Below are 18,513 nucleotides of genomic sequence, written 5' to 3'. Positions count from 1 at the left end.
TTCAGAATTTTTATAATTATTTTTCATATTGAAGTTTGCATCCATTAGAATTAGTCAATTGAACGGTAGTTACATATAAACTTGCAGAGCCCTTTAGAGTTTTACCATTTAATCGGCAGACAAAGCAACTCTGATTAGTCTCTTCCCCTCCTACTAACCTTACATCGCGCTGTTCTATGCCTTGCACTTTCTGCTGCTTTTTTTCCTCTGCCATCTCCGCTGCCCTCTTCCCCGACCCACCCAAACCAATCCTTCAGGGCTCACTCTAGTGTCATCAGTTCTGTGATATATTCTCCGACCAATCACCATCTTCTAAAATCTTTAATGCCTAAAATATGTTTTCCTCATGTGGCCTTTATCATATGCTACCAATTATTTTCAATCATAATTCTAATCACGTCTCTTTTCCCCAGATGTGCTATAAGCTTATTGAGAGTTGATGTTTCCTTATGCCTTGCACCACATGTATTTAACTTGCTCAATATTTTGTTTGATTGCAATTAACACGTCAATTATCATATGCAAATCAGAGCTTTTAAAGTAATAGAAGATATTTGGAAACAGTTCTATGAAGTATTTTTAATCTTCTTCTAAAATCTTAACTACGATATTAGTTTACACTATCCACGAGAAAATTTGCTAAGTATCTGTAAGTTTGTTTCTAGTACCAGTTGGAATTATTACTAATTCCATAATAATTGATGAGGATTCACTGTAACCAATGCTCGTGCATGCAATCCATTAATGAATTAATAATGATTAATAAATTAATAATATTAATAAATCAAGAGCATACCATCCAATGCATGCATTGTGAATATGTTTACTGATAATAATCTTGGTAAAATCATGGGATATTTTTGTGGGGTATAAATAATGTAATGCACTTTCAAAATGTTATTTGTTTCTGTTCTGTTTTTGTTTTGCTGTGTTGTGTTTCGTGATAGGCCTGTACAACTCACCCTACCGTGCTCAGTCACATCCTGCTGCCAAGACCCAGACCTACAGACCCCTCTCCAAAAGCCACTCCGACAACGGCACTGATGCCTTTAAGGATGCTTCCTCTCCTGTCCCTCCCCCGCACATTCCTCCTCCAGTCCCACCACTTCGACCAAGAGATCGGTCTTCAACAGAAAAGTAAGGCATTTTCCCCTGAAGTGTCCTGTATTTAGCTTAGGATAAAAATAAGCCCACAGGGCATTCAGCAGAAGAATCACTGCTTACCTTTCTGAGATAGTATATGTATAGTCTTATAAAGGTGCCATGTTCACCTCTTCTATCAAGAGTGTAGCGAACACTTTCACAATATTGGTTCATAATATCATGGTCACCTGAGTTAGACTTGAAGTAACTGAGCGTCATCTCCACTCTTTGATCAGTAAATGCGTATGGGGCTTCCCTGGTGGTGCAGTGGTTGAGAGTCCGCCTGCCGATGCAGGGGACACATGTTCATGCCCCAGTCCGGGAAGATCCCACATGCCGCGGAGCGGCTGGGCCCGCGAGCCATGGCCGCTGAGCCTGCACGTCCGGAGCCTGTGCTCCGCAGCGGGAGAGGCCATAACAGTGAGAGGCCCGCGTACCGCAAAAATAAATAAATAAATAAATTAAATTAAATAAAATAAATGCATATGAGACAAATAAATAGAAATAACTGACACTCCCTTTGGCATAGCAGGTCAGAGACTATGCAGTTAATTTTCAGTTTCCTCAGATTTGAAATGTTAGGACTATTAATGATTTAAAATTTCCCCTCTGATCACAAAAGTATCTTTTTAAAAACAGAAAAGGTTATTCATAAATCATAAGTAAGGCATTAATGTGTCTACCTGTGACTCATTTCCACACACTAATTTTAATTTCCCCACTGAAATATTTTTATAGAAACTATTCAAACAAAAATAAAAATTTATAAACACACTTCTATTGGGCCATTTTTATTAGGATAATGACTAATGGTACCACTTATAGGTAACCTTCATTGAGACCTCACTATGAGCCACTAATCTAAGCACTTTTCCTGTATTATATTACTTAATTCTGAGAACAACCCAATGAGATATGTTCTATTTTAAACCCATTTTAGAGAGAAAGAGAAAAAATAAGCTGTGGTTTTGGAAATTAAAGTAAGTTGCTCAGCTCATGCAGCTACTATGTCCAAGCCAGGATTCACACTCAGCTCTAACTAAAGCCATAGCTCATGCTATACCAGCAATAATAAATAAGAATATAAGAATTATTCAGTATTAATATGGTTATTAAGCATCCATCTGTCATACCCATCCCAGAAATATTATATTCAATGCCCTGTTGTACCATTAAAAGTAACTGATCATATAGGGTATAAGATACCACAAAGATAGACATACATTATGTGTGAAGAGTTCTCATTTTAATGCCCGTCTCCTCATGATGATTATGTGTTTATAGGTGTTATGTCTTAAATTTGAGAAATAATTGTCTAGACACAAAATACTAGCTCTGCCATAAAAAAGAACCAAAATGAACTCAGATTTAAATGTATTTTGTCCTATATGTCTAGTAAAAATAAATCTTTCATTGAGAAACACGATAATCCCTTAAAATTTTCTAGAATGTTTTCATATACATTGTCTTATGTGATGCTCAAAGTACATCTGCTGAATATTGCTCATCAATTTACTAGAAAGCCAGGACCTGCCTGCCCCTAATTCTCCTGTCTTGTAGAAACTTCTATTTCCAACATGCATGGAGTCAGAATTTCATCCCATTCTATGGGTCAGAACTGCCCCCACCATGGGACTTTCCTGGTGGTCCAGTGGCTAAGACTCTGAGCTCCCAATGCAGGGGGCCCGGGTTCAGTCCCTGGTCGGGGAACTAGATCCGACATGCGCAGCTAAGAAGTTCACATGCCACAACTAAAGATCCCGCATGCTGCAACAAAGATCCCTCACAGGTAACAAAGATCCTGCATGCCACAACTAAGACCTGACGCAGCCAAATAAATTAAAATATATTTTTTTAAAAAAAGGAAAAAAACAAAAGAATTGCCTCCATCTACAGTCAGAAAATCCTTCTTCCTCAAATGTGATCCTCTCAAAGGAAGCCTTCTTCAGCCTCAGCTACCTAGAAAAGCTTTACTTTTGAAGTCCCTCTTTGCCTGCCTCTTGAAGGATATTAGTTCAGGAAAAAGAGCTGATTCCAGGGTCTCCTACGCAATGGAATAGATGCCAGCCTCTGGGTTTTCAAGGGTAAAGCCATGGAGGGTCTCCACTGCCATACAACTTGCTCTTATGGATGGCAAGCCAAGTGATACTTTCGCACTTTTCATAGACAAACTATGATGCCACTTGCAAGATAAACAAGATCAAACATGATGTGTACATTACTCCTTGTCACTTCGGATCAAGGATGCCAGGTCACAGAGTGATGGGATAAACTCACATAACTTAATGGAGCATAACTGCTACTTCCTCTAAACACAAAAATACACAGCTGCCATTTGTGATCCCCAGAGTTCACCAGCAGCTAACTGGCTGCATTTCTATCAATACAAACCGCTCGTGTGAGTTATTGAGCCAGCAGGAGAATAGTCCTTGTATGAAAAGAAGTAGAGGAAAATATAATAGGAAATCAAAGAAATGGCTTTCTTTAAATCGTTTATGAAAAACAGAACACAAATGTGCTATTTTTTTGCATATTAACATTTTATCCTGAAAAGCTTTAAAAAAAGTCTATACTAAAATTAGCTTTGAAAACAGATAATCAGTGGTTTTATACAACAGTTTTAAGCACAGAGAATTACTTTCATATGTAATTTGTTGTTGATTTCTAGGCATGACTGGGACCCTCCAGACAGAAAAGTGGACACAAGGAGATTTCGTTCTGAGCCAAGGAGTATTTTTGAATATGAACCTGGGAAGTCATCCATTCTGCAGCATGAAAGACCAGTAAGCACTTGTCATTAAACAGAACGCCAGTTCTCTAGGTTTCCTGGGTTCCCAAATAAACCTGAATTTCATATCGTTTAGCAGTTTTTGAATCACAAAGTAATTTATTTATTTGGCATTATTTAGAAATCATGTTTATTTTGTATCATGATTTGTGTATCTTATCTCAGAATTAAAAATACAGTCTCTAATATATTGTCCCTACTCATCAAATATAGGACTCATTCTCATGTAACTATAAATATGCCTAATCATGATCCTGAGTTTAATTTTTAAAAAAAGGAAAAGAACAACTCTCAAATGCAACACTGAATTGCCAGTCTACATTGCTAATGAGAACAATCATTCATTCTCTGATACACATGGGCCAGGCAGTTCCATCCCTTGGTTTCCATTTTGGTTTCTTAATATTTCTTTGGCTTAAAGGGAAATTTTCCAAATGTCCTTTGTTATAACAAGTTGTTTTAATTGATTCTTATTAAATCTCCCTCAGGTTACCAAGCCTCAAGTTTCCTGACTGATTGTCAATCTAATGGATCAAGACTATATTTAACTTTGCAGTGTTTCTCCCAATTATATATTTTAGTTACATGCAAAGGAAAAGACATAGAAAGTTGAAAATAACCACTTGCCTCCTCAAAGTACAACTGAAGAAATAGGCTGTTCCTTGGCCCTCTTTTGCTTTGATTCCCCCAGTCCTTGCTTTCCCTCCTAGATCAATGCCTTCAGGATCTCTTTGAAATTCTATAATTCCTCTGCAACCCCTCTATCAAAACCTGGCTGCAATTTGCTCTTGTCTTTGTCTTAAAAGAATTTTAGGTGTCAGTGAACAGGAAGAAGAGAGTTTTCTTTGTTAGTGCCTTTAAGAGTATCCAAGAAACCACACTATTGTATATAACATAAGGCCAGCCCTGAAATTTGATTAGAAACCGTTACTCACCACACCCAATATAAGTGTCCTTCATTTAGTTTTTGAAACCCTGTATTTATGATTATGTTCTTGAGAAACATGTTCAAAAACCTTATAATCACATAATTCATACAGGATATTTTTCTAAGCCTTCTTTGCCTTTCTTCAGATAACTCATACCGTTTAGAGTAACAGGACTTTACCAGAAAAACTGAAAGAAAAAAAAGGAACACCACTGAACTGCAGGTTCCATTGCAAACATATAACCCATTCTCTAAGTTATATGACTGAATATCATGATCTTTGAAATTTCTAAGATGAGAAGTGGGTGAACCATGATATCACCATTGCATAAAGTTTAAAATAACAAAATAATCATGCAAAATAATGAGTCTCAGATTTAAATGTAAATAACAAAACATTAATGATCATTCTAACAATGTCTGAGACTCTTAGGATGCTGGGGGATGTCACTGTCCTGGAATGCTTTTGTATCTGTGATGTCAGGAAACAGGATTGATTTTGGAAGCAGTCCCGTCAGGATATTTCTAGTCTTTACTCATGCAGCAAAACCTGTGAAGCCCCACCTATGTGCCAGGCATCGTACTACGTGTGAGGGACACGGCAGTGAGCAAAACATAGTCTTTACCTCAAGGAACTTGGAGTCTATCATTTAATCAATATGCAGAGTAGCGCCACATTTGTGAGAAGTAGACCATCTCCTGTATGGTTAAAACGGAGACACACCAAATGAATTCGCCCCATCAAGAGCTTACTCACAGGCCCGTCACTGTGACTGAAATTTCCACTTTACTCATGTCTTTGGGTTAAAGCTTTGAAGGCTCCTGGTTTAAAAATAGCAATAATAATAACAGCAGCAATAGCAGTAGTTGTAGCTCCTTATTGAGCACTTACTTATGTGTCAGGCCTTATAATTAGTAATTTATGCCTTATATAATGATCCCAACAACCCCATGAAGTAGATGTATGGAATTCCCGTTTTACAGATAGAGAGGCTGAGCACATATTAAGTAACCTTGCTCAGGTTCCCGTGGCTGGTGAGTGCTGGACCTGGAAGTTGAGCCCAGGCAGACTCATGCCTGGTGCACTTAATCACCACCATACTGCTGCACATCCAGGATTAGCTAAATCGAAAACACATTTAGCTGCTAGTCATTATCACCTTAATTAGAGTATTTGATTATTTAATTATTTTGCAGTATAAGTTAGTTTATTTGTTCATTTATAATAAATTAGTGTACTGGATTTATTTTACCAGCAACCTGGGCCCTGAGTAGTTAGGACAGAAGACCAGTATACTTAACTAGCTCTAAGAAGAATGGAAAGATCTCGAATGTGGGTATGGCTGAAGATTTGGGTACGGATGGGTCTCTGCTGCCACAGGAAAGGAGCAGTGGAAGGAACCTAGAAACTTGGAAGGAAATGAAAATGGATATCTTATGAAGAAATGGAAAGAACCAAAATGTTTATCCCTCCTAAACAATTTTGCTGAGAGCCAGCCTTACGCAAAATGATTTGAGCTAATCATCTTTATCATTTTGGCCAGGTTTTTATTATAGGACTCGACTATTATCTTTTTCTTTTCATCAACCCTGAATCCATTCCAGCTGCCTCTCTAAATCAGAAAAACAAAAACAAAGGGCTCAGGGCATGGTGCTGTTGCAGAGTGGCTGTATCTTGATAGAGTTCACGTAAGATTTGAGAGTGTCTTGGACACACACGAGAGAGAGGATAGAGAGCAGGTTTGCTAAATGAGAGTGATGGAACAGCACACGTACAACATGTAAGGACTGCAAGATTTAGGCACCTTCATGTCTTTTTCCTCCAAGACAGTTTGTGAGAATTCCTTTGCTCTTTTCATCTTTAACGTCTGTAAATTATACACCACCGCTGGGTTGACTGGTGCACTGGCTCTGTTGCTCTTTTGAATTCCGAGATGATGCCACCGTCTGCCCAGTTTTCCCAAGTGTCATCTCGGATTCCCCTCTCCCCAGCCATCTCGAAGTCCTGCCTCCCAGGAGACATGCCACGGCCACTCCTCTCTTCTGGTCCACAATTGTCCATTGCCTATATTAGAATGACAGCCACTAACTCTTTTCTCTAATTCTCCAATCTAGTCTCCACACCACAGCCAGGGCAATCTTAGAAAACCTCCTGCTCAAAACTTTCTCCCAGCTCTCAAATGTCCTTAGAGCAAAATCCAAGTTCCTTAATGTAATATATAAAAAACCTTGTGGTTTGGCCCCCATTTTGACCTCTCCGGCCTCAAGTATCTTCCTGCCCTTCCTGCTTTGCTCACCATGTTCCAGCTCTACAGAGAGCTCTCAATCTTCCCCCCATGGACCTTTGCACAGGCTGTCTCTCTGCCAGGAATACTCTCTCCACCACCTCTTTCTTCCTGTGGAAAATCCCATCTCCCCCTCGGCCTGTCTCACTTCCCCCAGGGCACCATCCTGACTACTGGACACTACTGGGGCCAAGCTTCCCCTGCTGTGAGCCCCCCTACAGCACACGGCATTACCCCTCACCACCCTGAATTGTAATGGCCTGTTTACTTGTCTGTGTCCCTCACTAGACTTTAAGCTCCTTGAAGGCAGGGACCCCGACTGGTGCACCAGTCAAATCCCCAGCACCTAGCGCAATGCCTGGCACATGGTAGGTGTTCAGTGAATATACACTGAATTAATAGTAAGGGAATGAGTATAGGTTTTACCCTTGCAGTTAGTGGGTAAAGTTGGTGGGACCTAATCCTTATTCTGTTGCTTATCTATGAAATCTGTACATTTCTAGTAACAAAAGGCACCATGGGTCTCCATCAAAGCACACACGGGGGATTCCACACACTGCTATTAGTAACTGTGGTTCCCGAATTCCATGATTCCCTAGCATACAAAGGGGGTAGAGGAAGAGAAGTCCTCCTCCGACCCTGGCCAAAAGAATTCTCCTCTTCCTTAGAAATCAATGGAATATGCATTTATATTCTTTAACAGGAAAGTAAAAATGAATAAATTTTTTTTTTTTTTTTTTGCGGTATGCGGGTCTCTCACTGTCGTGGCCTCTCCCATTGCGGAGCACAGGCTCCGGACACGCAGGCTCAGTGGCCATGGCTCACGGGCCCAGCCGCTCCGTGGCATGTGGGATCTTCCCGGACCAGGGCACGAACCCGTGTCCCCTGCATCGGCAGGCGGACTCTCAACCACTGCACCACCAGGGAAGCCCCTGAATATAATTTTTGAAGTGCCTAGCTGCTCATTTGACTATAAATTTAGAAATGATGACTAAATGGGCCAAATGTTTGATCTAGAAAAATACTTTGCCATCACCAGGAATTTATCTTAAACTGATTTGAACCGCAATTTATTCCATGAGACGATCATGCAAACTCTCTGCTTGGATTATATTAATAAAAATTCTACATCCCATCTGGGCTGGATATGTCTATAGGTGAACCACATTAAAATAAAATAATATAAATTCAATTAAGCACTTATTTAGGACACCTTTATGCTTGAAAATAGAAAATAATGGGGAGATGTTATCTTCCTCTACAATAATTAAACCTGCACATAATGGTAAAAGTGAAAGAAAAAGCATTGAAAACACAGGGCAGAGTTGAAATGCAATTTAAGCCCTCAGTAAACTTAAGCTTCTTTAGCAGTGAAGACTGTCACTTAAAGCTTAAGCTATAAAAATTCTGAGACTTTGATCTGTTGGTTTGAACCATAAAAAATTATCCCAACTAACAATGTGTAGAGCATTTACTGTGGTATCTCAATAGATATAAAACATAGTAGCCAATGTCATTAAAGCTTAAAAATCTAATGAGCATAAGTTATAAAGGACCAAATGACGTTGGCAATTTTTCTGTTCGGAACAGCACATAGAAATCCCATGCCCACAATAAGAATTCTGAGAACAGTAGAATTTTTATAACCTGAAAAGCAACAAAATGCTTTTAAACTGTAGAAAACGAAACTTCAAAAATAGGTTACCTTTAAATAAGAATTGTGTGTGATTTATAATTTTAGGTTTTCTTACTTCCCCTTGAGCTCATGACCCCATGTTCATTGTTAAGCCCAGGTGTGCTGAGTTTTTCAAAATGAAAAGAGATCAAAAGAGGGTAGAAAGAGGGACAGCAGTATCTCTGCTCTTTTGTTGTCTTTTATGAGCACGATCATGCTTCCTAAATGAGTTTCTGAATGTTAACATTCATGTTGAACGACTAAAAAACTTTCAAGTCACTCATGGAAAGTGCTGATTTAGTGAGATCATTAGTATGTATGTCTGTCTGTTGGCTGACCATCTGAATGTGTATCACTGACTTTTGTGAGGCCTCTGTGTACCTTAGAGTGACTCAAGATTTGCTACATAATACATTTAATTGTTTCCTGACTAAAGGGATTCAAAAGGTCAACTACAGCATATAGAAAATTCTAGTTCTGCCACTTACCATTTCTTTACCATCGAGGCTCTGCTCAAGCATGTGCCTTTCATTAAGTTCCAAAGTTATGGATAATTACCAATTATCCTTGCGGGGGTTTTCTCTTCTAATTTCTATTGGCATGAATTCTAGACAGTTGCCCATTGAGACTATAAATTGAAGTTTTAATCTACAAAATCGTAATTCATGGGAAGTTGCCATTCCAAGGTAGGGTGCAGGATGGTAGATATTCTGCTCCCTTTTCCATAGTCTATCATAGAAATAGATTTCTATAAATCAGGATTTAGTATATTTGTTTGTTGTATCTATTTTTTAAGGTGGAAATCGAAGTGAAGTTGTAACCAAATATACTTATTTGTTTGGCCCTCTACATTTGCTGCCCTCTACTGTTCAAAATGTTTTTTAAACAAATGTCTCCTCTACGAGAAGTTTCTATCTCCCCTTAGCAAAATAAAGTACTGTACATGAAAACAGAGATTATAAAATCAAGAATTAATAATATTATTAAGGATATAACATTAGAAACAGTGAGATTTGAAAAAGCCAAAGATTAGTTATCCTGTGGAAGCAGTCCTGGGTCTCTACAGACAGAACAAAATTACTGGAAAATTCTCTCTAGTGTCAACTACCTTAAATATCAGCTCCAGCCAAACTATTCCACAAAATACCTACATACTGCAGCTATAATCTAAATGATGATTGGAGAAAAACAGTATTTCAGTACTATCAGAATCTCAATTACTACTTTTGCACTATTGAACCAGAGATAAATTGAAACAAATTTTTTAATTAAACAGAAAATGGTAAATTAATTACCAGAATATTTTCTATCAATTTCACTGTTACTTCTGAAATGTAAAACCAAATATAATGTTGACTAAGTAAGAGAATATATCTCAAAATTTCTGCAACATTTCTCATAGTAATTATACGATGTTCCCCATAACATTATAAAATATAATAATATTTTAAAAGAAAGAACAGAACAATCTCAATACTGTGCTTGTCCAGACACAGGCTTTGTGACACCACCACAACTATTATCATAGTCTGTTTTTAATCCCCTAGTGCTTCACGGTAAACATGTCACAGGGTTGTTACATGGCCTTTATCATTATGGTCACCACATATTCTGGATACCATAGGCCCTTTCGCTCTTGTGTTATGATGTCTCAAACTTTTCTATCACTGCCTGTAACTACTATTATAATCTCATAAAATATTGAAATAAAAAGCACATCTCTAAAAAGACTTTGGATATAATTGATTATTAAATACAGACTGTGTGTTATTAACAAAATTATTGGGAATGCAACAGGCCAACAAAACACTTGGACAAGCTAATGTCTAATAATGGCTTTTGTTTGAATATGGCATACCTCAAAGCACCCAAGATCACAAGGTTGTAGAGCATTTCTTCTGGAGCTGAGATGTAGTTACTCCACGGAGGTCCTTGAGTTCTTTAGGAACTGGAAGGGAATGATATGGATCTGCTTTGAGGCCATGAGCACATCATATATCTCCTGGAATAGGTCCTCTCCTGGCCCAGGTGAATGGCTTTTAGAGAACTGGAGTTTTTTTATTTTTCCCCTGACTTAAAATATTACTGTCCAGTTGTTCCATGCTTAATTAGGGTCATGTAATAAATTCTCAAAGAAGTCATAACCCATATGTAGTACTTTAAGCATCCCTTTTTAATGTAAAATCAATGGCCTGAATGAATCTGGTCAGGCATGTATTATTTAAAAGATTAAGGATATCACTGGGTAAAATAAATGCTCTTTTTTTCTATTATTAAAGCATATATATATATAATATGTATATATTTTCTCAACCTGCTTATATTAACAGTCCTAGGTTTTGTATCTTAAATATGACATTCAGAAACCAATGGAGGGGTGTAAGTTAATTACCAAAAAAAAACAATTTTTTTTAAAAATTTTTCTCTAAAGTGTTAACCAAACCAGGGTGGGATTTTCTCCCTCTCTCTTCCCCAACCTTGACCGACCACAGTAATATGAAAAACCTAACTCCACCCAGGTCCATTTCTCTAGCTCAAGGTGGACCGGTAGAAGGTGATACTCGGGTATCTCATAAAACGTGGTCTTTCTTCACTTTGTGAAGGTTTCCTGTCTTCACACCTTTTCAGTGATCCGGACCATTCCTAAGTTATCTGAGACCCCGGGGACATTTCACCTTTCCTGAACGTTTCCTCCTGCCTTACCTAAGGCAGGACACAAAGTGCCCCTAGCTGGTGACCTCTTGGTTCCATCGAGAACCTCCATCTAATGAAGCAGTTTTTCCTTCACCCCTTTTTCTTACAGCCCCCTCTCCCAACCACTCCGACACCTGTTCCAAGGGACCCTGGCCGGAAGCCTATTTCTCTGTCACCATATGGAGAAGTAACTGGTAGCCCCTCCCCTCCGCCCAGGACCAGCATTCCCACACCACGCGCGTGCACCCCGGCTCTCTCTCCCATCTGGGTGAGCTCCTTCCTTCTTTAACTTATCTCATGCCGTCGGGAAGTTCAGACGCAGCCCTTGCTCCCCAGAGGCTAAGAAGATAATCAGAGGCTGGCTACTCACCATCACCCCCACCTTGCTGCCCTTTTGTTTCTCACCGAGACCCCGGGTTCTTCATGCCAAACAACCCGCTAACAGTCTCCCAGCACTTCTCACTCCTCCCCCACCTTGTATCTCTTCCCACGTGACCCCTTGCCTTCCCCAGGCTCTCCAAGTGCCTGCACCTGAGCGAACTGTCTGCTGACTCCAGGCTTACACGCTGGGACCAATGAGGGCAGGGGCGATGGAGTGACTCGCCCAGAAGAGCTACTTGGTGACTGAGTTGAGCCTGTTTTAATATCCTGCTGTGCTATCAATGCTCAATCTCACTGTCACAGAGAGTTTGTCATAGTTTATGCATCAAGCTAAGGAGAAAACTAGAAATGATGGCGGAGAAAATAACTAGGGGCCTAAGTGATGCCATCAAAGCTCACCTTCATATCCTAATTTTGCCCATTTTACTTTACTTCCTTTGTTCTCTCTGGCTGAGATTTGTTGGGTGAGAGTTGATGCATGTTTGTGTGCGAATGTGTGTGTTTTTCATGCCTCACAGCGTTGCCCTCACTTAGCTCAGTGTGACTTTTCCTTCCCTTTTCCTTCACATCTGCTCCAGACTGATCGCATAAATCCAGATGACATAGATTTAGAAAATGAGCCCTGGTATAAATTCTTTTCAGAACTGGAGTTTGGACGCCCGGTAAGTGAGGCTAGACTGTTAATATAAAACGATTAGGAGAATGTTGTTTGATTTATAAAACATATCGTTATCAGAAGAGATAGGTGTCATTTAGAGAACAAAAGCTGAATACTATGTACACCAAAAATACTCTGAAAAAAGTATATTCTACACACACAAATTTGGTACATCTTATCCCGCATTCACTTCTCTACCAAACATTTAAACATGTCAGACACTTCCTATATAGTTTTTCTTTCCCACCAAATCATGCATTAGATTATTTTATATCTGATTGATTACAGATTCAAAATGTTGAGATAGTATCGGTCCTAGAATAGTCAGACAATTATTACAGATTTATAGATTTGTATTTGTTTACAGTCCATTTGGATCTAGCTCAATCAGAAAAGCACTGTGAAATTTACAATAATAAAACTTACTATTATGATAGCTCCTATTTGCTGAGGAATCACCAAGCACCTGGAGAGGGCTGGGTTCCATATTAATGATCTGAGTCTTCACAGTGTCCCTCCAGTAAGAAGCCGGAGGCCAGAGGGGTTAAGTAATTTGCCCAAGAGAGTTAAGTGGCAGTGTCAGAAGTTAAACTCAGACCTATCAGAAAAACAAAAACTTCTGGCAAATCCCCACTATAATATACTGCCAGGATATCCCCACTATAAAATGTCTCATTTGCCCTTAGGGATATAAGGAAAAGGAAAAACGAGGAAACCCTGTGGACCTTGATTTCTCCTCCTGCTACTGAAAACCACCACAACTCCTCTAGTCCCCAGACCTCCACCAAAGGTGGACCTTACGAGAACTGCTTAATCTGTTTGGGATAAAGCATCAACCCAAGCTTCAAATAGCAATTTCCTTTATTAACTCGAGTTTTACTGGGGAACTGCAGCCGCCGACAGCAGTGCATTTGATGTCTGTCAGTTACATAGTTTTTATACTCTCACTGGTGTTTCTGAATTTTAAACACTTAAAGAACATACTGAATACACCGCACAGAAGTTTGATTAAAGATCAGAGAGTACAATCTTTCTTTTATCATGTCATAGGCTGATTTATACAGTCATATACTGACCATATATTATATACTAGGTGGTTATAGTAGTTAGTCCCTTTTGTCCCCTAAAATGCAAAGGAGACTTGGTTAGATTCATTGTATCTTATTGAACTGGATCAAAAGTGACTGTAAATGTGTATAAACCAAATAATATTTTTAGAATTTCTATAACTAATAGGAAGAATACTTTTCCTAATTTGAATCCAAGTACTCACATAAATGCATTTTACTTTAGAGAAAAAAAATTCCCTAGCTTTAATTTATATGTGTTGTTATTGTTGATTAGACAGTTTATAGGGATAGGACCAATTTCTGTTTTGAGCCTAAATTATCAGCGTTTTTCTACAATTATTTTCAGGCCACACATGGAAACTCACCAGCATGCTATCCACCTGCTCCTTTGGTGTTTTTTTAATGTACCTTGCATTCCTCTGTGGCTAGAGACTAGGAGTGCTAATTTTGATTTGATGAAATGAGTTTATAAATATACTAATCAAATCACTAGTAATTTTGCCCAGTGCTTGAGAATATTTACGAACATCGCACTCTTCCTCCTGGGCTACACCCATTTTGCTCCATTCATGTCACTCTATATGTGTATCTGATACTGTCAGCGCTCAATTTCTAACTGTTGTCACCTTTTCCACATGTTCATTCCTTGCTGCCATTGATTCTCCTCCATTCCATCTCTACACTTCTGCTTATGTGGTGCATCTACACCCAGCCTCCTAAAAAGGCTCTGGACTATGTTCAAGATCATTCTTCTGGTGTTTCCAATGAGGTAAAAACAAATTATTCTCTTTTTCAGATTTCTCTCTTAGGACCTGTACTGTGATTCTGAACATCCGTGTTTTACAATTCGCTAAAGTGTCTAAGCTGTTTTTGAAAATCTGTCTTTGCATCACTAGATTGTATCCAGTATCCTTGCCTGGACATTAATTATACCAAAATTGTTGGCTCTTTGTGAAACATAGGTGAAGAATCATTCCGATCATTACTTGCAGGTGAACTATTCAATGCATCCTGGTATCCAGGAGTGTGATAATCAAAAAGCAAAAGTAGTAGTGTTAGTGCATATATTTGATTAGACTGAGTAAAATACTGCTAGAACTCTCTTCAGAGCCGTTTTATCATCATGCTTGGAGGTGTAGAATGTAGATAATCGGATTTTTATGTCTCACGTATTCCTAAAATTTAATTCTTTCATTTTCCTAAATACAATTTGTGGACTTTAGCATCAGATAAAATCAAGAATAGGGCAGACAAATAACTGGCACACATGTCACAACTTCGCAGTCAGATACCCCTGGCAGACATTACTAATCCTTCTCAATGGTATAATCCAGGCAGCCACTCTAATAGATTATCACTGGCAAATGAGATGAAATGCATTTTCCATCTCTCTATAGGAATGCTCATGACAATCTGATAGGTAAAAAAAAAAAAAAAAAATTATGCCTGGCAATGTAAAGTGTTATTTGAATTAGTCAAAGAGAGTATGAAAAATAAATATTTTCATTGAAAAGTCTTAACTCAGTTAAATACATGCAACTAGAAAACAAAACTAGTAGAATACCTATGCTGCAGGATATACTACTGACACACGATAGTGACAACTGGAATTGCAGGCACAGTCTCAGGAGGAAATACCCAACTTTCTAGACCAATTTGCAATTCCAAATTATTTCCCCTGAGGTATGCATCACAGTGTATGTTAAAACAGAGAAGTGTTGAAATATTTATATATTAAATAAAAAGTAAAATAGAGTAACCAGAAACATTCTGGGTTATTGAATTCAATCATTTCTAAAGGCTTATTTGCTATAGATAGGTGTATAATCTGAAGAAAATCAAATACAACAAGCAGTTCTATTCTGTGTGTCATGTTACCTCTAGATCTGAAGAAAGGGTATCATTTCAACACATGAACAGCCAAAGAATTTACTTTGGAATTCAATTTGGTCAGATATTTCTCTCAGACATCTTGGTCAGATATTTCCAAGATATTTTTAAGACAGTTAGTTCATTGAGAACTGAAATGGAGTTAGAGATCGCCATGTCTAACTCACTCATTTTTCAGTCAAGAAAAGTAGAGTCCAACTATTTTAAGAAATATGTCCAAAATCAGATGATAATATGGTGGCAAATTAAAAATAAAAAACAGATCGCTTAACCTTCACTTCAGTGCTATTTCCTTTATACCATACTTCTTAGCAATTCCAAAAGATATATTTAGAGCTCAAATCTTTTAGAAACAAATTATTTACTTAATACTATTTCTTATTAACCATTAATTTCTGTGAAATACTTTTCTATAATTAACATTACACAATAATCCTTGGGATAAAAATAGTAGAAACTTAATTCTATGCATTCTGTAATGTTAACAGTAGTGGCAAAAAAAATCACATAAAGAAGCACTTTGCCGATGGTAAACTGATTTTGCATTATCTCTTAGGGATTGAGAAGGGGGTGCTGTATGTTCTGATAGCATATTAACTATATTATTAACTTCACATCATGGTTTTTCAGTGTTAAAAAATCCTCTGATAAGGTACTGGATTCTCTCTCTAATAACCATATGTAAAACACTTCTGGTAAAATTTGTAATTGATTAGACATTATCTTAGCAACCATTTATCAATTGCCTAGTATATGCCATGAATAACATACTTTTTAATCCATAAATATAAGTGAGAAGCTGGCATTAATAAGGAACAATTAAGGACTTTTAAGCAAAGTTTAATCACATAGCAGAAAGAGCAATTCAGTGTCTGTATTTTATTAACATGACCTTCATTTAGGTGTATTAAAATAATGGTAATATGTAAATACTCAGTAGATCATAATAGGCAAAATAGCTACCTCCTTTCTGGAGACAATTTCCATTTCAGAATGAGTACTATTCATATACTTATCATACAAGGTTTTCTCTTAGTCATCTATCTAGACTTTTTATTGTTTCCTTATAATTTAATACTGAACCTTTCCTTTGAACACACATCACAATACTGGTTTCAGTTTATTTTAGGTTGTGGAAACCAGCACAAGGAGGAGTAATTGTAGTTTCTTAGCCTAAGTCTGAAACACAATTAATTTATCAGTATAGAGCCTTCACTTCTTACACTATGTTTTATTTCATATTACAGTATTGTTTAGGCTTATGATTCAAAATCATTTAGCTGGTGATTCAAAATTTCTGATCACTCTAGGGGTATTCTAAGAGTGTTCCACAATGGATACTTTTTGATGGCCAACTGTGGTTTGTGGTTGGATGTCCCATGAAAGCTGTGAGCCACACAGGTGGCAGTGCTCTGAGGCTCTTTGGTGTTGCTCTTCTGCAAACATGTAGAATTAATATTTCAAAATCAGAATATAATTGTCTGGTTTTATTTATTTACTTGTTTGCCATCCTTCTTATTTAGTGTTTATCTTTCCACCTTTCCAGTGTCCAATTCAGAGTAGCTGAATAGTTAAAATAGTCATGTAAACTTATCCGATTAGCAGACCAATTTTCTTCTATCTTTATATTTATTGAGAAATTCAGAATCTAAATGTTTTACAGGAACTAAAAGTATTATAATATGCTTTTCTCTGTCTAGAGAAAAGAGAGGGTAATATTCTCTTGCAGAGAGATGCTTTTGTTTCTTTTTGGGCAATTCCATTCTCATTCAGTAAAAATGAAAATATTAGTTAATAGAAGCAATTTTAGAGTTATGCATAAGGGGGATTGTGTGTGTGTGTGTGTGTGTGTGTGTGTGTATATATACTTGGTAGGCATTTCCCTATACATCCTAGACATCATACATCATACCACAACTACTTTCATCTCAAATTCATATCTAACAGTTTTGTTTAATATCTGTTTCATTGTATTGTTCAGAATGAAGAAGTATGAAAATGGTGTGTACAATAAGCATTTGGAATTATTTATCAATTTGTATCATCTATTTTTCTTTGTCCCTAAAACCATGGATAACTGAGAGCTGATTTTCTGACTAAAATGTTAAAAGTACACTTTTCTAAAAAAAGGTTATATTTTGGTTCATTAAATCATTTATTTTAAACTAACCCTGAACATAACTAATTTCAAAGATATAAATCTGTACCTGATTTAAGAACCAGGTAGTCTAGTTTAATTTCAAACCAAATTCTGTGGTTTTTATTAAAAAGTCATGTCTATGTTAACCAATGAAAGAAGTTCTGCTTACATTTTATGTCTACATAAAAATAACACCTGGCAACATGACAAAAATTTATAAAGAAGGTTATGTTTTATAAGGATTGAAGACTACAAATATTTCTTTAAACACCAAACCATTCCTTTATGTAAGAAATTTCTATTTATAGTCTATTTCTACATGAAGGAGTGGTTATTGATTTTTCTTTTTCCCCCTCAGGCAATGTTTGATTTATGAATATTTTGAGTTACACAGAGAAGAGCGGTGCTGTACAGTCGACCCTCCATATCTGTGGGTTCCACATTCACAGATTCAACCAACTTAGGGACAAAAATATTCCCCCACAAAACATTCCAGAAATTTCCAAAAAGCAAAACTTGAATTTTCCATGCCAGCAACTATTTCCATAGCATTTACGTTGTATTAGGTATTATAAGTAATCTAGAGATAATTTACGCAAGGATGTGGGTAGGTTATATGCAAATAGTACACCATTGTATATGAGGGACTTGAGCATCCTCAGATTTTGATATCCTTGGGGAGGTCCTGGAACCAATTCCCATCAGATACCACAAGGGATGACTGTATATTAGAAGAGGAAGTAGATAAGAACAAAGTAGAAATTAGGTTGCATGACTTCTCTTCGGGAAAACATTTTTATGCCCAAAATAAATGGTATTTTTAATCTCAATTTTGACAGTATTCTTTTTAGGATACCTACT

General features: G+C 37.4%; 1 protein-coding gene across 17 annotated transcripts in view; it reads left to right on the top strand.

The window, feature by feature from the left end:
* Positions 1-18,513, top strand: part of SORBS2 (sorbin and SH3 domain containing 2) — a 206,865-nt gene that overhangs the window by 147,639 nt on the left and 40,713 nt on the right. For 11 of the 17 annotated variants that reach the window (XM_082863976.1, XM_082863979.1, XM_082863966.1 and 8 more), the window contains 4 exons: positions 948-1,137; positions 3,812-3,926; positions 11,623-11,781; positions 14,335-14,391. In XM_082863976.1, coding sequence (XP_082720102.1) covers positions 948-1,137; positions 3,812-3,926; positions 11,623-11,781; positions 14,335-14,391 — 521 coding nt within the window. Of the gene's footprint in view, positions 1-947; positions 1,138-3,811; positions 3,927-11,622; positions 11,782-12,472; positions 12,557-14,334; positions 14,392-18,513 lie in introns of all 17 variants that reach the window. The other 6 variants (XM_082863968.1, XM_082863981.1, XM_082863972.1 and 3 more) reach the window with 4 other exon arrangements.

Source organism: Leucopleurus acutus (genome assembly GCF_964270905.1).
Source record: "Leucopleurus acutus genome assembly, chromosome: 21".
Classification (NCBI taxonomy): domain Eukaryota; kingdom Metazoa; phylum Chordata; class Mammalia; order Artiodactyla; family Delphinidae; genus Leucopleurus; species Leucopleurus acutus.
Note: the sequence above shows the minus strand (reverse complement) of the source record. Positions and strands in the feature narration are given on the sequence as shown.